This window comes from Carettochelys insculpta, chromosome 1 (assembly GCF_033958435.1).
Source record: "Carettochelys insculpta isolate YL-2023 chromosome 1, ASM3395843v1, whole genome shotgun sequence".
Classification (NCBI taxonomy): Eukaryota; Metazoa; Chordata; order Testudines; family Carettochelyidae; genus Carettochelys; species Carettochelys insculpta.
In genome coordinates, this window is record NC_134137.1 from 163,177,996 (window position 1) to 163,194,733 (window position 16,738).

Genomic DNA, 16,738 nt, shown 5'->3' on the forward strand with positions numbered 1-16,738 from the left:
AAATGTCCATCCTTAGTGGGAGCAACAGCATTTTAAGAGTCCTGAATTTTCAAACAGGAAGCAGTTGGGCTCAGTCTAAAGAACAGATGTAACAGTAAGCTCTGTTGAAATAAGGTGAGGAAAAGTTTAACTGTGCGTGTCTGACAGATGCATTATAGATGAGGAGTGTCTGAGTCTAATATAAGGCTGGGTGCTGTAGAATGGCTGTTGTCCAGTCTCTGGGGGACTGAGGGGAAAGATATACAGACTCTACACTTCCCAAGGTCTGTTTCCAGTGATTGTCTTCTGTGATGGTAGCTCATGATGTGGAGGAACTTCTGAGGTAGGTAACTGGTAATGGAAATGTAGTGCAGGTCTTACAAAGTCTGTTTATCTAGCAGGCCAATGATATTCTATCTTCTTCTGAGGTAAAGTGGTTTTGGGCAAACTTTCTTCTTTCTTGCCAATATAGAAGTTTATTATTTATGATCTTAACACAGCAGCTTTTTGTCTCTTTTTACAGCTGACATATGACACAATCTTCCCCTATTGCCTTACAACGCAGTTAGAGAAAGATGTGTCAAAGCTTTTGGAAAGTATTGCATTTGTGTGTATTTTCAGTTTCAAGTACTGCATGTTCATGCACAGACTAGGTATCTTCCTGGTACCATTTCGTAAATGAGAACTCCTCTAAACACCCCACATGGAGATGCTACCACTTGAAGTAATTTAGATCAGATTCAGTTTCAGCAGGATTCCTTTTGAATAATCACTATCTTAATGAAAGAAATATCTTCTTTGAGTCTCTTGGTGAGAAACTCAGACTCAGGAGCTTGTAGTTATAAGATCTATAAAGATGAAAGACTGCAAAGGTCTCAGAGGAATGATTGCCTGCATATCTGCACAGAAAACCATCTCTAGGAGTTGAAGACCTTGCCAGCCAGTCACCTGGGAAGATCTTTGAAATTGGCAGATCAAGCAAAAGAAACTCTTGTGTTTTCCTAAGGGTAAACTACAAAGTGAGATGTCTTCTGAAATTAACCAGATGGGAATTTAAGAAAGTACTATGGAAAAGGAGAAGTTGGATTAGCCTTGATGTGCCTACCACAGACTTTTCAACAGAGCTGGCTTTGATCTGAAGCTCATCATAATAGCACTAAATCTAGAGAACTTATTGTGTTCCTTCTGAAAAATCATGAATATAATTAGTTTGGAAGAGACTTGAAGAGACAGTGAGAGTCCAAAACAAATCTTTATTGTTCACAAGAAATAAAATAAAATGAACTGGTTTAGACAGGTGGGACTTTGGAAGCATCTCACCTTCATATCTGTATGTCATCAATTATCACTGTGGACTATTCCCTGGAATAGGAGAGCAAAGTTCTTCATCTTAAACCTCAACATGCTGATTCAAAGGTGAGGTTAACAGCTAACAGGAAATGTGGCCATTTTCTTTATTACTAAGAGAACCTGCCAAGGGAGTGTTATCCTCTATTTATTGCTAGTAGAGTATGAAGCTTTAATAATTAACTATTGACGGGCTAAGAATTGCCCTGAATAGCATGGCATTTGCATCCTGTTTGTTTCATCCACCTGTCATGTCTTGACTATAGATTGTAAGCTCTTTGGTGCAGGGACAATTAACAATGTTCGTACAGTCTCCAACACAATTGAATCAAAATAAATAATTAATAACTATGCTTAGATAGTAATCCAAGATTTATATTTTTTGCTCTTTTCTGAGGACTGTAACATAGGAACAAGGATTGAATGATGCAAACAGGTTCTTCTGTTCTTCTGTTAGATATCTTTTGTGAATTAATTTGCGTAAACTTGACTTTTATTATATTGTTCTAAGAGTTTAACAAAAGGTCACATGATGGCTTTGGTGATGGAAAAATCAAGCTAAATCACCAGTTTCCATCCTCTTCCACTATCAAGCTTAATACTTCAGTAGAAGAAATTAGCCATGTCAATGTTAAATATATTAACTGTTGTGTTAATCATTGCAGTAGTATCATTGACGGTACATCTTCAGCAAAAGCATGTGGAAATTTGTAAAGGAATTTCTTCATAGACTTCAGAAATGACGTGATTGTTCGGCAAAATAACTGACACCCTACCAGAAGACTTAAACAGGGTGTGGAATTGAAAATGTTATTTTCAAACATATTTTTACCATTTAGACAGAATGATGGCTCATCCCCCATCCCCAACTACAGAACACAAATTGCTATGCTAGACCAAACAGATGCAATTTTCTTTTCCAAAGAAAATCAAGGCAATCATACCATATTATGCAATTTTATTACAACTTCCATGACACTATAATTGTTACAGATTTCAAGCTACGTAAAAATGAGCATTCTGAAAGTACCTAGTAAGAAGATTCCTAATCTAATCTATTTTTCTCACTAACTGAGTTGCAGTGAGTGCATTGAACAAAGTGCATAGAGGTTCTGATCTTGACTTTGGAAGAAAACTGTTTGTGGTGCATCTGAAATATTATATTATCTAAATTAACCTAGGTCATATAAAGAACATTGAGTGAATAGTTTCCCTGGCCTCTCCCCTCAGCTACCTGAGCTGAATGAAAATCATTATGCAACATTTTTTTAAATGAACACAGGAAAAAAAGCTGTTTTCCTATAAACAAATCATGGTAAAAGCTGATTGTTAAGTTTGTCTATTATCTCTTACATTTCTTTAAATTGGAGTTGGCTTCTAAAATTAAGTTTTTTTAACATGTCTAAAACTAACAACAGAAAAAAGATGGTTACTTTCTAACAGGCTGTCAGTAGGTGAATGATACTTAACATTTTCAAAACAGCATGACACATTTCTGCTAGCCAGATTGAAGTGATCAACAAAGAGGCACCACTTAACAGACCCTAATGAAACTGCAAAAAAGGCAAATCACTGAGATAGGGAAAAGTAGAAGTACACACATATTTCCACAGCAAGCACAGGCATATTAGAATAATTTTCAGAACAAACAATAATGTTGACAGACCTGTGGAGGGAAGTGCCTCCCTTTTTGGCCAGGGGACATGACATAAGCAGCTTGTGTGTACGCATAGCTTTTGAAGCGAGGTTTAGAAGGAGGTGAAGGGGTGCGCACATGACCCTGGGCTAGACTGACTGTGATCTAAGAAGAAATTAAGGGAAAAAAGCAGACTTACATTGATGAACATGTGGAATACAGAAGTATTGTTTTCAACAACAAATGAAGGGAAGTGAGAGGGCACCAGCTTTTGAATTTAAATTTTATGCATAGTGCTAGCATGCAGATGTCTCAGGCAGAAAGATTCCTGCCTGAGTTGCAAGGTATAATGTCAGCACTAAATGAAGGATATCACGATATAATCCATCCAAAGCTGAAAACAAGTAACCTTGTGGTAAGTCTTGAATAAATGAAGTCAGCATCCATCAGGTCAACAACCACAAATGGGAAGACTAATTCTCCCACAACTAAGACACAGAGTTAACTCAGTATTGGAGGGTCTAACAAACCCCAACCATTTCAGCAGAGATGGGCTGATGGCTGGTTTAAAAACATAATTGAGGAAGGCACAATAGAAAGTGTATGCATCACTTTGATGCTCTAGAAAGGCAAAATGTGGTTGAGCACAGCAAAGCTCAAATACTAGTCAGTTCAAATTAAACATGAACAAATGAAAATATTTCACAGAATAGACAATAGGTATTCTATAAAATAGTTTTCTTAATCTAAGTTACTTCATATAAACATTTTTATTTCGGAGCATCCATAGACTGATGTTAGAATTTTAACAAAAGAACCAAGCTTATTAATGACCTCTACATCACCCTTGTTTTTTATTCTGTTCTACTCAAAAAGCAAAATATGCATGACATGCTTTTAAAGATAAGTTCTGTAATGTTATAAAGTAGAAATACAAAGCAAAAATCCATAGAACTGTTACTTTAAAACAGCCCAATACTGTATGCAAAGCAGTACAAAAAGCAGTTCATGCAGTTATATTTGATAAATATGTTCATTGTCGTTACAGGTATGCCTGCAGATTTTCTCTTGGTTTTTTGGCCTTCTTAAAACACACTTTAAAATAGTAATGTTGCAAGCAGAAACATGAAAGAACTCACTGTGACAGACAATATCCTGGACAAACTTTACTGAATTAAGAAATGCATCATTACAGTTTTTATATTAAAAACTGAAATGCATGTACACTATTGTGAAAATGGTTGAAACTTTTGCAGGAAGTGAACATAAGTGTAATCTCTGGAAGGTACAAGGGAGTACAAAAGCCTTTTTGGAACAATATTTCAAGAGTATTGCCTTAGAAAATATTTCAAGGCAAGAGAAATTCAAATTCTCCCTTTCCAAAGCAACCTTTTGAAAATACATCCTGGAAAGTGATACGATGTGTACACTAACAAACTGGTTCTGGAAACTCACAGATCAAAGGATGGAATAAACTTGTGTAGACTGTTATGAGCTGAAGCTGAAATGAACTTTTTCCTATGGTATGGAATTGAAGATTTATCCTGCCAGAATTCATGTAAGAATTGGGGTAATCTCTGGTAGGCTTTATTAGCATGCACTTAGATTCTTTTATTCTTAACATAATTCCTCTGTAATGCTTTTTACCTTAAAATAACATCAACTTGGTTACAGAAATCTGTCTAGGAACATATATTCATATCAATCATGCATTTATCAGTCTTTGAGGAGAAAGCAAACAGGTGTGATTCGGCAGACTGTCTTTGCTCAGAAACATACAGTAAAGGCAATACAAAGAGTACCGGAAATAATGGAAGGAACCGCCTGGAAATACCCTGGTCAGAAGGGTGGAAGATGCAGATCTTCACCCAAAATAAGAAACAGCTCGGGAGCCTGGGTGGAAATACAAATGCAGTTGCACCAGACTGTGACACTGACCTGTTCAGAGAAGCGCTGCTGATGTTGGAATGGTATTTGCTCTTCTCTAGTGACCTTAGATTGTCGTGGCAATGTTTCTACTTCCTGGATGGCTTCAATGGTGACTTGCTGGGGTAGAACTTGGAAAAGTGATGTCACGTACATTAAGATTGACTTCTTATCTGGATAGGCAGTCGCGATATCTAGAAAGTATATTAACATAGATCATTTCTGTTTCCATACTAGAGAGTATGCAATTGAAAAAAAAATCCAGAGAAAGTTGACAGACTGATGAGCAGTTGATTGTCCATAAGATACATTTTATTTTGGACCACGTTAATGTTGCACAAAACATGGGCTACTTTAGAAACTTACAGATTGTATAGTATTTTATGTTCTTTGGTTCAGTCGCAAAAATCACAGGTTTTTCTAGTGATGAGATAAATGTGAAAGGTGACTGTATAGTGCCTATATTCATTGACTCCTCATAAACGGTTGAAGCTTTATGATAGCCATGAAACATATTCAAAGAAAACAGAGTTTATGGATGTTAGAAGAGATAGTATAAGTCTATTTATCACATGCCATTTCTTTACTGGGACATTAGCAACCAACGTAAGGATCTTTGCAGGAACACTAAGTAGAGCTGATCTTTTAAACGTAGCCATGATACTTCAGCGGGTGCGGGGAAAGGGGAGGTGTTGATCTAACACAGCAGACAAGTCAATAAAAATTTGTAAAAAAGTAAATAATGGGATCATTCTTTCAAGTAGTTCCTTTGCTATTTGACATTAAAGTTTACCTCTTGCACTCCATTCAGTAAATCAAGATGTAAAAAGACTGTTGTATAAGAAATTTATTATTAGTCTCAGCAATGTTTAAACATAAGCATAGGCAGAAGGCCAAGAGATAGCCATAACAATGAGGTTTTACTGTCAAATTTCTCCCTAGCTTTAGGTAAGAGTCGAAGGCACAGAAAAAAAGTTATATTGAGTTACTTTTATAGAAATGCACAATAAGGTGGTACCTGATTCTCCTTCCTGGACCTTGAAAAGTGCAACAGCAGACATTATACTTTAATTCACCATATATTTTTGATGAACAGCCAAAAGGCATCTGCCCAGCTTGGTAACTATCTTTGGTTTGTTTTTTTTCCCCACCTTTCTGATTTTCTTCCACACTGTTCAATCACCTTTCTCCCAAATCCTTAAGATTTTAACACATTTTATACTTTTTCTTTTAATTGGCTTTGCCCACTGAATTATTTCACTGATTCATTACCATCTGTTTCACATTGTCCAAACTCAAATGACGAAGTATTATGTAAACGTTATTTTGCTTGTTCAGTTATGTTGGATCTTTGATGTTCAGTTCTACTATTTAAAAGTGACTGTAAAAATGGCATTTGGAGTTCCATGTTTACAGTAGCAGTCACTGGAAGACCAAATATACTCACACTTACAGATAGCCCCCACCTCCACACACCTTAAACACTCACCACTGAGTGCACACTACACAACAGAAATATTAACCTAGCAACCAATCCATGCAACAAACCTCATTGCCGACTCTGTTCAAATATCTACATCGGTGACATCATTATACGATCTAACATTAGCCACATCATCCAGGCTCATTCACTTGCACATCTACTAATGTGATATGACATGTGCCAGCAATGCCCCTCAGCCATATACATTGGTCAGATCAGACTGTCTCTATGCAAAAGAGTAAATGGACACAGCTCAGACATCAGGCATGGTAACATTCAAAAACCAGAATGAAGGCATTTTAATCTCGCTGTACACTCAGACCTAAAGTTGCCATTCTTGAGCCAATTCTCTACCTCACTCCGCTTCATCTCCCCCTCTGGTACAGCAGTACTGACTGGCTGCAAGAGTCTGGGACCAGAGAGTTGGGGCTGGCTGAATGGAGGCAAAACTTTTGGTCATACTCAAAGGTAAATATGCTCCTCTTTTTTCACCAGGAGATTTAAGAGACAAGATTCTTCAGCAAGGCAATGATAAGAATTAAGGGGAAGTGTGGAGAATGGATCACACTGAACTGTAGCACTTGCCAATGGGACAGGCTTACATTTCCGCTGAGTACTGTTTCCTGCATTACTGGCCTCAAGAACAGGCAAGACCAATCTAAATTTTCCCTAAAACCTAGAATTTGTGAGAAAACTTCTTAGAGTTTCTGGACCAACCTGAGATAATTCTTTGGACAAAAAAAGTATTGGAAAATCTCCTAAAAAAAGTAAAAAAAAAGCCACCATCTTTATTTAAGTCCTTAGTTAAGATATGGCCCTTTCTGAATAACTTCTAACTTTCACAAAAATTGTCAAGTCAGAGACAAAACATAAATGTCAGACTAAAAAGAACTCATTGAGAAAATTATACTTGTCATTTTAAACTCTGTTTTGACCATCAGTTACAAACTTTAATAATACAAACCAAATGCCATGGCTCAACACAGCTTGCAAACATTATAATAGCAATATATAATTTCAAGTCTCAAGAGGATAGTTTTGTTGTCTGTCTATATATATAACAACCAAGAGTTCTATATGTCTACAGATAGATAGATAGATACATAGATAGATAGATAAAACAACCAGGAGTTCTGTAGCACCTTAGAGATTAACAGATTTATTTGCCCATAAACTTTTGAGGGTAAAACCCACTTCAAGTCACTGCTGAAAAGCTATTACTGCTAGAGACTTATCCTAGCAGTCCTACATATTCAAAAACAAATAGGGATTTTGGAAACACAAATTGAAATATGTTACGTAGGAAATAATCTTCAGAAAGCTGCTAGCTATAAACCAGAGCCTTTGAAGGTGTAAATTGAGCACTCAAATTGTGGCATCCGAAGTCACGAGTCATTTGTGGAAACTTGGCCTGCATAACTGACCTGTGCTATGAAGAAATCCATAATCCTAGACTCTTGATCTGACACAGATGTACTAGTGAGTGGAAACTCACAATGCTAATATCATCTCTCATTTTAATATAGTGTGTAGTTTTGTGCCTCTTGAACTCCAGGTGTTTGATTAACATTGGTTCGTCAGATACAGAAAGAATCTGAGATTCATACAGAATTTAAAACAAAAATAAACAAAAGAAAACCCATAATAAATCATCCCTCTTTCTGCCTTCCTAGATTTTTTTAATGTATGTGGGATATATTAAGGCAATAAGAAGCACTGCTAAGATTTTAAACGGAACACAGAGTTTTGATTTTCTGCAGCAAGTCATATAAAGTTAACTCATGCATTTGTTCTTACTGAGGACCTCAGGATGTAACAAAACCAAAAGCTTTTAAGCCAGTCTACTTTGGGGGTATCTAATTGTTGAAATATCCTTATCTAAGGTGCTCGATATGTCCCTGGCCATGGGCTGTGGTGTCTGTGTGTTTCTCTCCACATCTTAACCAAAAGCCTTAGGAACTGAGCATCTAAACATCTATGTTGTTTAATTCATGACTTTATTCCCTATCAGACCCATAAAACTGTTTTATAAAACCCTCATTGTAAAAATCCCCCTTGAAGAACACCATAGAACTTTCTAGAACCGGAGTAAACAACAGCGACGGTTGGAAGTGACAGTTGGTGTTAATATTCATGAGGGGTAGTTAATATTTATGAGTTACAGTTTGAAATCCTAGTGTTTCATTGGTTAGTTTCCAATCCTTCATAAATATGTAACTCAGGACTGTGGTGGTTGCCATGGCAACCAAAATGCAACATGGACTTCAAACAGGTCCTCACAGGCCCTATAAAGCTAGGAGCCTGAGGGCCCTGGACTCACTCTTGTTCAGGATCCGGACCTGGGAAGAGCTGAAGAAGAACAGAAGGTGACAAGCTTCGTGTCAGTCGTCGTACCCAGCCACCGAGGGACGTCGAAGATCCGAAGAGGATGCCTTCAGGAACTCGGACTCTGCACCCATAGCCAGCGAGGGACAGAGAAGAGCTCCTGACTACCACCATTTTGAAGGCTCCAGTCTAGCCGGAGTGTTCGTTCCGGCCGGAGGCACCGCCTACCAAATGTGTGCCCAGTGACAGGGACAAACTGCAGCAGCGGTCCTGCCCTTCTCCCCATTGACTATTGCCGTGGCCGGTGGGGAGAATCAAAAGCCGTATAGAAATCACTACAAATTTGCTCGTTTGCCTGCAAATTTGTACAGGAGGTTTTTGTGGACCACATTGGTTCTTTTCCTCCCGGGTTTCTTCTTCAGTCCTCTTTCCTATCTGGCCAGCGCGGCGCTGTAAAAACGCGCCTGTGCAGCCATATCTTCCTAGCTCCTGACAGAAGTGACCGCAGGCCCAGTGCCTGGAAACAGAGCTTGGGAAGGAGAGGTAACAAATCAATGAAATTGTAAATGACCTGGTTTATGTGCATGTTTTATACCTGTTGTTGCATCTTCGCCTGCTGCTGGATGTGTTAAGCAGTAGCAGCAAGGCACTATAGGTACTATAGGTGGTAGGCTGGGACTGCCCCAGTTCTGCCAATAGCATTCAAGCTGTAACCCTTTGTTTCTAATAGCCTATGTAAAGCACAGGGGGCGCTATTTATAGCCAGCCTGAGATTTCTGCAACCCTCAAAGAATACCAAAAGCATAATTTACTTTGCCAGTAAAAGGCAAGGGTTAATTTGACGGGCCCGTGATAGGGACAGAGTGTAAACTTGGAAATTACTGGGCAGGTATTTCCTAATTAGGAGTAGCCGTTGGCCAGGCAGTCCACTTTAGGGAGTCATCGTAAAAAGGTGACCCCAAAACCTCAGGAGTCGTCGTAAGGGGTGGCCCTTAAAACTTCGGGAGCTGTCGTAGGAGGCAGCCCCATTCCATCTGCTCCCCCCTGTTCAAGAGGGAGGTTGAGCGCCCAGATCATCGTAAGAGGTGATTCTGGAATAAGGTTGAGAGCCTTGTGGTTCTCCCCCCTGCTTGTAGGGGAATAATACCCCACAGCAGGGTACCTAGTCTTTAACTGGTGCCTCTTAAAAAGAGGTAATTTCATAATACTGTGCTTAACTGCTTTTCCCCCTTACAGCACGCAGTGAAGACTCCATGGAATACCTGGGAGCCACTGTAAGTAGCGGGACACTTTAAGGGTGCTGCTTATTGCAGCAGTACATAAATTAAGGGTTGGATTTATAAGTGAGCAAACTCTGTGCTAAGAGGCTAATAGACAAAGAGGAAAAACCTATAGTTTGTTAACTCAGGTTTGTCCAGTTAGTAAAAAACCTTTCCCTTTAATAAATTCCTTTTTGATTGTACCTTGAAAGAGACTCTCTCATTCTTTCAGGGCAGACGGCGTTCAGCGGCACCGACTTAGGTCCTAGCACAACCCTGTAAACCCCATTGGAAGCAACCACCGTGTACAGCGCACTGGGTTGCGGGGTAAAATCCAGTGAGACACTCCGCTAGCACCTTCAAAAGTGTAATCGAGTGTCTCAGAGGCAAAAAATTGAAAAAAAATTAAAAATTTGTGTCATGCCTCAGTTTCCCCAGTTGCACGCGCATCAGCCAAAAGCATTGCCTCTTGCGATACTAATGTCAAAAAGAAGTCAGGCTTTTCATAAAGTGATATACCAGCCATTTTTGTAAGCCTCATATTTCATAAGCAGCCATATTTCACAGAGGATAACTTATTGACGAAATACAAAGTGGCCACTTCATCTTTTATCAACAAGTTATCCTCTGTAAACAGGCAATACACACATATCTCTTGTAAAAAGGAACACTTTGTAGAAATCTATGAAGCTGAGAAGTGTACTATTTAGGTGGCAAAAGTAAAACCAAATTCTGAGTTCTATAAATGTGAAAACGATCTCAATCCACAGAAGTCAGATTTCCAGATTGTCACTAAAAGGAAAGTAGAACTAAAAGTAGAAAAATCCTACGTAGTGCATAAAACTTTAGGCTACTATAGCTACTTTAACAAAAAATTGTTCAAAGTAGCATACCATAGTTCTACCTCATGCAATTCTGAAGGGCATATTATAGCACATACACAGATAACTTCTTTTAAAATATTAAAACAAATTTTATTAACATTTTAATGCATACATTCTTCCACATGAAGTGGAAGAAATTATAAGCTCTTGTGATAATTACTAAATATTTTTGATTTCCAGTACATACCAATGAGACTTAAGTGTAAACGTCATACTTGAAAGCATGATTTAGGCACTTTTGAAAATTTTACCCCAACTGCCCATTGCAGTGGTTTAGATGGGACTTTTGAAATATGCAATTTGCACTACACTGCAGATAAGACAGAACTTTTTTTAAGTAAAAGAAATTTTAATGTCTATAATGTAAACTCTTCCTTGCAGGCACTATGTCTCCACATATGTTTGTTCAGCACCTAACAACTGGGACATCTATTCTGTTCGGAGAGCCTTAGGTGGTATTATAATATAAATATTTAAATGACAATAATGCAAGCAGGACAAATAAGCAGCTGCTGTATTCCATAACAGAGAAAGTGACTTGATTTCAGAGACAGAAAGCACAGCAACTTTACAAATATATACATCAAGTTCTATAAATGAATTTCTGAGACTTTTCAATTTGTTATAAATAATGAAGTAGCAGAACATTTACACATCCACATCCTTGAATAGCAGAGGGAAGACTGCATTCAAGGTTTCCCAGATTATTTAGAAATTCAGGAAAAAAACTAGTGTTTACTCATCTTTTCCTATCTGTTAAATTAAAGCTCATCTTTCCTCCTTAAAAATGTAGCCCATTAGTAAGAAATACATAATATTTCTCATTTTCACAGAAATTCATTTTCAGGCTTCTCGTCAATGAAGACAAAGTTAAAAATCCTATTTATTATAAAATACAGAGAAAAATAATGGCATTTATAGATACTTTTTCCAATAAGTTTTAATCTTGAGATGGAGTAGATGAGTACAGTGTTTTTTATGAAACTATTTATTAAACATATTCTTATCTTGGTTAATAAGACTGAGAAAAGTCTGATTGTCCAACTACAGAGGGCAGCTTTGAAATAACTCTGTGAAATGTCACAAAAAATTAACTAGCTAAATCCCAGGACGCTGTTTTCAAGTTTACTGCCGATCACAGGAGAGCAACATATTTTTGGACAGGATTAAAATGTAAACGACTTATAATAGGTAAGGTATATGAATTCAAGGATAATAAAGATTAGTAAGGCTATTCATAATGCTTCATATTCACTCAAAAATATCACTGCATTAGAAACAGATCAAGATTGATTTACAGATCTTCAGTTATTAGGGCAAAGATTCCTGCTCCTGAAAACGATGAACTTATACTTAGTGTGAAGGGACTAAGGAAGTTACACACCCACATCCCAATGAATTTAGCCAGACTACAGGTGCACAACTCTCTGATTCGTATTAGCTAGGCTGCAGAATAATATAGCGTCAGGGCTCATTGCTAATAGGTTTAATAACAAAATGCCTACTGCTTTCTGTCTGCTCTTTTTACTTATACACAGCTACTAAAATAGTTAGTGCTTGTGAGTAGTGTTAAATGGACTGATGTTTTCTAGCACCAAAACAAATATATTAGGGACAGTGATAGCACATGAATTCCCAACATTTTTCCTTCAAGTGACTCAGATTCATGGCAGCTCTGTATAATGGTTTATTTATGTGATTACCCATCTAGGACAATGTTAGGGACTACCGTCAGGCTTCAGATATGCCACCAAAACTCAGTAGATGGTAACAATTTTGACCATTATTGAGCTGTAGCAGACTCCCAAAATGAAGCAGCTGGCTTTGTGGCAACAGGAGGTCAAATTTAGCAAAAATCCATACTCCATTTATATCAAGATGGATCGTAAAGCAAACAGAATGACAAGAATTTATTTGTAGATCTATGTAAGGAATTAGTTGAAGTCAACCCCCCCATTATTAAATATTCTCAAATGTGGCAACATTTTAGATCCATTCTTTGTAGCTCATGACCTCCTCAGTAGACCTTTTTTCATTCAATATGGTTGTGCCTCAATGACCCAAACATGATACAGCATAGAATTCCTGTCACAGGAACTCTTCAATCACAGATTTAATGGGAGCTGACTGATTAATGCAAATTTTTGTTATGTAAGTATCTGAGTAGCAGTGGATAAGTAAGAGTAGCAGAGGAGGAGCAGTAGGCATTTTGTTTAACAATAAGGCTATGTTTGCTCTATGAGATAAATTTGAATTTAAGACGATTAGCTTAATATTACCATAACTGTCTTCACTGTAAATACCATTAGCTTGATTTAGGAACTACTAATACTGGTATCAAAATATTGTTGGAACCTTCTGGGCGTAATGTTAAGTTCGAATTTAAAAGGTTGATTAAAGGCCAATGTGGAAGTGCCACGTCTTAAAATTGAATTTATTAGTCTCTCGAGGGGCCCCATACGTAACCCACAATGGCCCTCTCACTGCTCTGGCCGCTGTTCTCCAGGTGCGCAGGAATTAGGTAACAGGAAGAGCATTAATTTCAAATCAGGACCAAGAAGCCTGTGGCTGTTGGGTCATGTTTGTATGATAGACTGAGAAACGTCTTTCTTTGCTATTCGTGCTGTGGTTTTGTCTCTACATTTGGTATTTTTTAGTGCGCTGCCTGGTGCCAGCTGCTGCCCCGCTGCACCACATGGCAGCAAGGCTATTGTGGGGGTCTTGCTTGCATAACAGTCTGAGAAAATTCTTCTCAGTGATTTACATTTGTGAGTGCCCCATGCACCCTCCCCCACAGGTGCCACGCAGTCAGAGTCTTTTCCACTTGCCGGGCTTTTTCTGGACAGGTGGTAATTTAAAATAAGCCCTTAGAAGGAGGTCACAAGCCTCCTTCGCACAGATCCCAGGATCCGATCAGTTCCCTGCTGCAAACCCAGGCAGGAGAGCCCCACCCCAGTGTGCACTAGACCCCACCCAAGCCTCCCAGCCGGGAGTGGCTGGCAAGGAGAGGCAAGACCAAGGACAAGGCACAAGTGAGTGAAACAAAGTAATTATTTTATTAAACTAACTATCAAAACAACAAGCTAACCTTACTTAAAACCCTTAATAATAACTATAAACTTACTAGATACATTGTTGAAGTGATGGTTCCTGAATGCAGTTATAAGACTTTTATTGAACCGGAAGGCAAAAATTAATTCGTTATTGAAGAGGGAAGGGTATAAAGGGTTAGAAGTTTAAGATCCCTGCTGCCAACTTATACAGGCGGAGTGAGGGGTGCTAACCGCTGCTCCTGACTGGGGGCAGGGCGCTACACCTGCCCCGAAATATAAACCCAGGGGCAGTCAAGGTTGTCTCCCCTATTTGTGGGAGACCTTCCGTTTCCCTCTGTGGGCTTTATTTATAAGTTGCTCCTGGGAGGTTTTAGCTCTCCTCTAGGAAGCACTGTGTTGGCAGGCTGTGGGAGGTGAGGAGGCTGAGCCTTCACTCACAATTATATATAAATGGACGATTATACAGGTAAAACAACGTGAGGGCTAATACCTTCCTAAATATTAATAAATACTTCAATATGTACTATAACAACAACACTAATAATATAAATAATTAACAATTAATAATTAAATGTGCTGTAAGTTTTGAACGCTGGGCTCATAGGCCCGGCTCTGAGGGTCAGGCCCTCGGGTCCTGCGCTACCCCCGTCGAAGAAGCGCACCACAGGGGCGTGACCCCTGCTCCCCCAATGGGGGCCCTGATGTCCCAGGTAAGTTGTGTAGTAGCTATATATATATACACATGTGTGTGAAAGGTCAGTTTAGGTAGATAGTTTTACGTGTCTAGAGCCGTGTCTACACGTGCACGCTACTTCAAAGTAGCGGCACTAACTTTGAAATAGCGCCCGTCACGGCTACACGTGTTGGGTGCTATTTCAATGTTAACATTGACGTTAGGCGGTGAGACGTCGAAGCCGCTAACCCCATGAGGGGATGGGAATAGCGCCCTACTTCGAAGTTGAACGTCAAAGTACGGCACGTGTAGACGATCCGCGTCCCGCAACATCGAAATAGCGGGGTCCACCATGGTGGCCATCAGCTGAGGGGTTGAGAGACGCTCTCTCCAGCCCCTGCGGGGCTCTATGGTCACCGTGTGCAGCAGCCCTTAGCCCAGGGCTTCTGGCTGCTGCTGTGGCAGCTGGGGATCCATGCTGCATGCACAGGGTCTGCAACCAGTTGTCGGCTCTGTGGATCTTGTGTTGTTTAGTGCAACTGTGTCTGGGGGGGCCTTTTAAGGGAGCAGCTTGCTGTTGAGTCCGCCCTGTGACCCTGTCTGCAGCTGTGCCTGGCACCCTTATTTCAATGTGTGCTACTTTGGCGTGTAGATGTTCCCTTGCAGCGCCTATTTCGATGTGGTGCTGTGCAACGTCGATGTTGAACGTCGACGTTGCCAGCCCTGGAGGACGTGTAGACGTTATTCATCGAAATAGCCTATTTCAATGTCGCTACATCGAAATAAGCTACTTCGATGTAGGCTTCACGTGTAGACGTAGCTTAGGAGTCCAGTCCGGTAGAATGAGTCATGTGCAGTAGTCGTCGTTGTCAGGTGAAGGCAGGAGTTCAAAATGGCGGTGCTGCAGGTAAAGTGATGGCAGAGATGTTAAAGATGGTGGCCTCTGGGTTTTGCAGCCAGCAGCGCAGTACCCACCTGACAGCGGGCCAGTTTCACACCTACCTGCCGCCCTGCAGAGACCGCTTGCCGCCGCTTGGGAGAGGAGCTGCTGCTTGTGGGCGCAGGTGCCGCTCGAGTCCAGTCAGCGCCGCAGGTGTAGTGGCAGTGCTGAAGTGATTCAGCTCAAAGATGGTGATTTCAGCTGATCTTCGCCACTCTGGACTGGCCTAAGGGCTCAGTGGACACCGCAGATGCAGTCACGCCTCCTTATGTGGAGTAGCAGGGTCTAGCCTGTGTCCTCCAGGGCCACAGAATGGCCTGAGACACCTGCTTATATGCAGGGAGTTCACACATGATTCATGATTCTAAATGAATATTCATGATTGTACCTGCAGTTTTCAATTAGGTCCTCTGGGGTGTGGAAGGTGCTAGAAGCTCTCACCTCCGCCCAATCAGAGGCCTAGAATTCAAACACCTTATAAGTTCAGGTTACCAGGGAAACCAACTGTCAAAAAGTGACCGTTGGTAATGCTGCCAAATGGCAGCCTGTAAGACTTTGGATTTTTCATGTGCCTGCACTGATTTTTTATAGCCAAAGGTGTGTATTCCCTGGCCCACGGGGACGATAATGTCCTTCGATGTTATAAAATCATGACACCACTCTCAACGATATCACATGGATAGCCCCCAACTTAATAAAAGGATATGCCTGCCGTTCAGTGCTTATCATGCTGCCAGGTAGCACCATATCCTGGCTTGCGTGTAGTCAGGGCTCCAATGGCAGGAGAGATTTTTGGGGTCTTGCAGCCATCCTGCGGTCCACTTCAACTGGCCCTCCATCAAAAATATTTTGGGGTCTTTCTGCCACTGGGTGGAAGCCTTTCCCAGTGGCTAAGATTTTTGGGATGTTGCTGCTCCTGGCAGCTAAGCTTTTTGAGGTGTTCCTACTGCTGAGTGGAAATCTCTGCAGGCATTGGGGGCTAGCAGCTGCCTGGGGGGAATACTTGAACTGGCCTCCCTCTGACCCCACATGACATCAGACCTAACAAGGACCTGGAGGACTATCTGCCACTGGGAGAAGTCTCTCCTGGTGGCTGACTAAGTTTTTCGGGGGCTTGCAGCTGTCCAAGGGGACTACTTCAACTGCCACCCCGCACCAAAAATATTTTTGGGGCCTTTCTGCCACCTGGGGGAAGTTTTCCCTGGTGGCTAAGCTTTTCAGGGCATGCAGCTG

The 16,738-nt window shown here is 40.3% G+C and overlaps 1 protein-coding gene across 11 annotated transcripts in view; it reads right to left on the reverse strand.

Annotated features, from left to right (window-relative positions):
• DMD (dystrophin) overlaps window positions 1–16,738 on the reverse strand; it is a 2,199,436-nt gene that overhangs the window by 1,457,284 nt on the left and 725,414 nt on the right. For 10 of the 11 annotated variants that reach the window (XM_074994607.1, XM_074994584.1, XM_074994539.1 and 7 more), the window contains exons 8-9: window positions 4,901–5,082; window positions 2,993–3,127 (exon numbers count right to left, since the gene is read on the reverse strand). In XM_074994607.1, the coding sequence (XP_074850708.1) occupies window positions 2,993–3,127; window positions 4,901–5,082 (317 nt within the window). The remainder of the gene's footprint in view (window positions 1–2,992; window positions 3,128–4,900; window positions 5,083–16,738) is intronic. The other variant, XM_074994601.1, reaches the window with a different exon arrangement.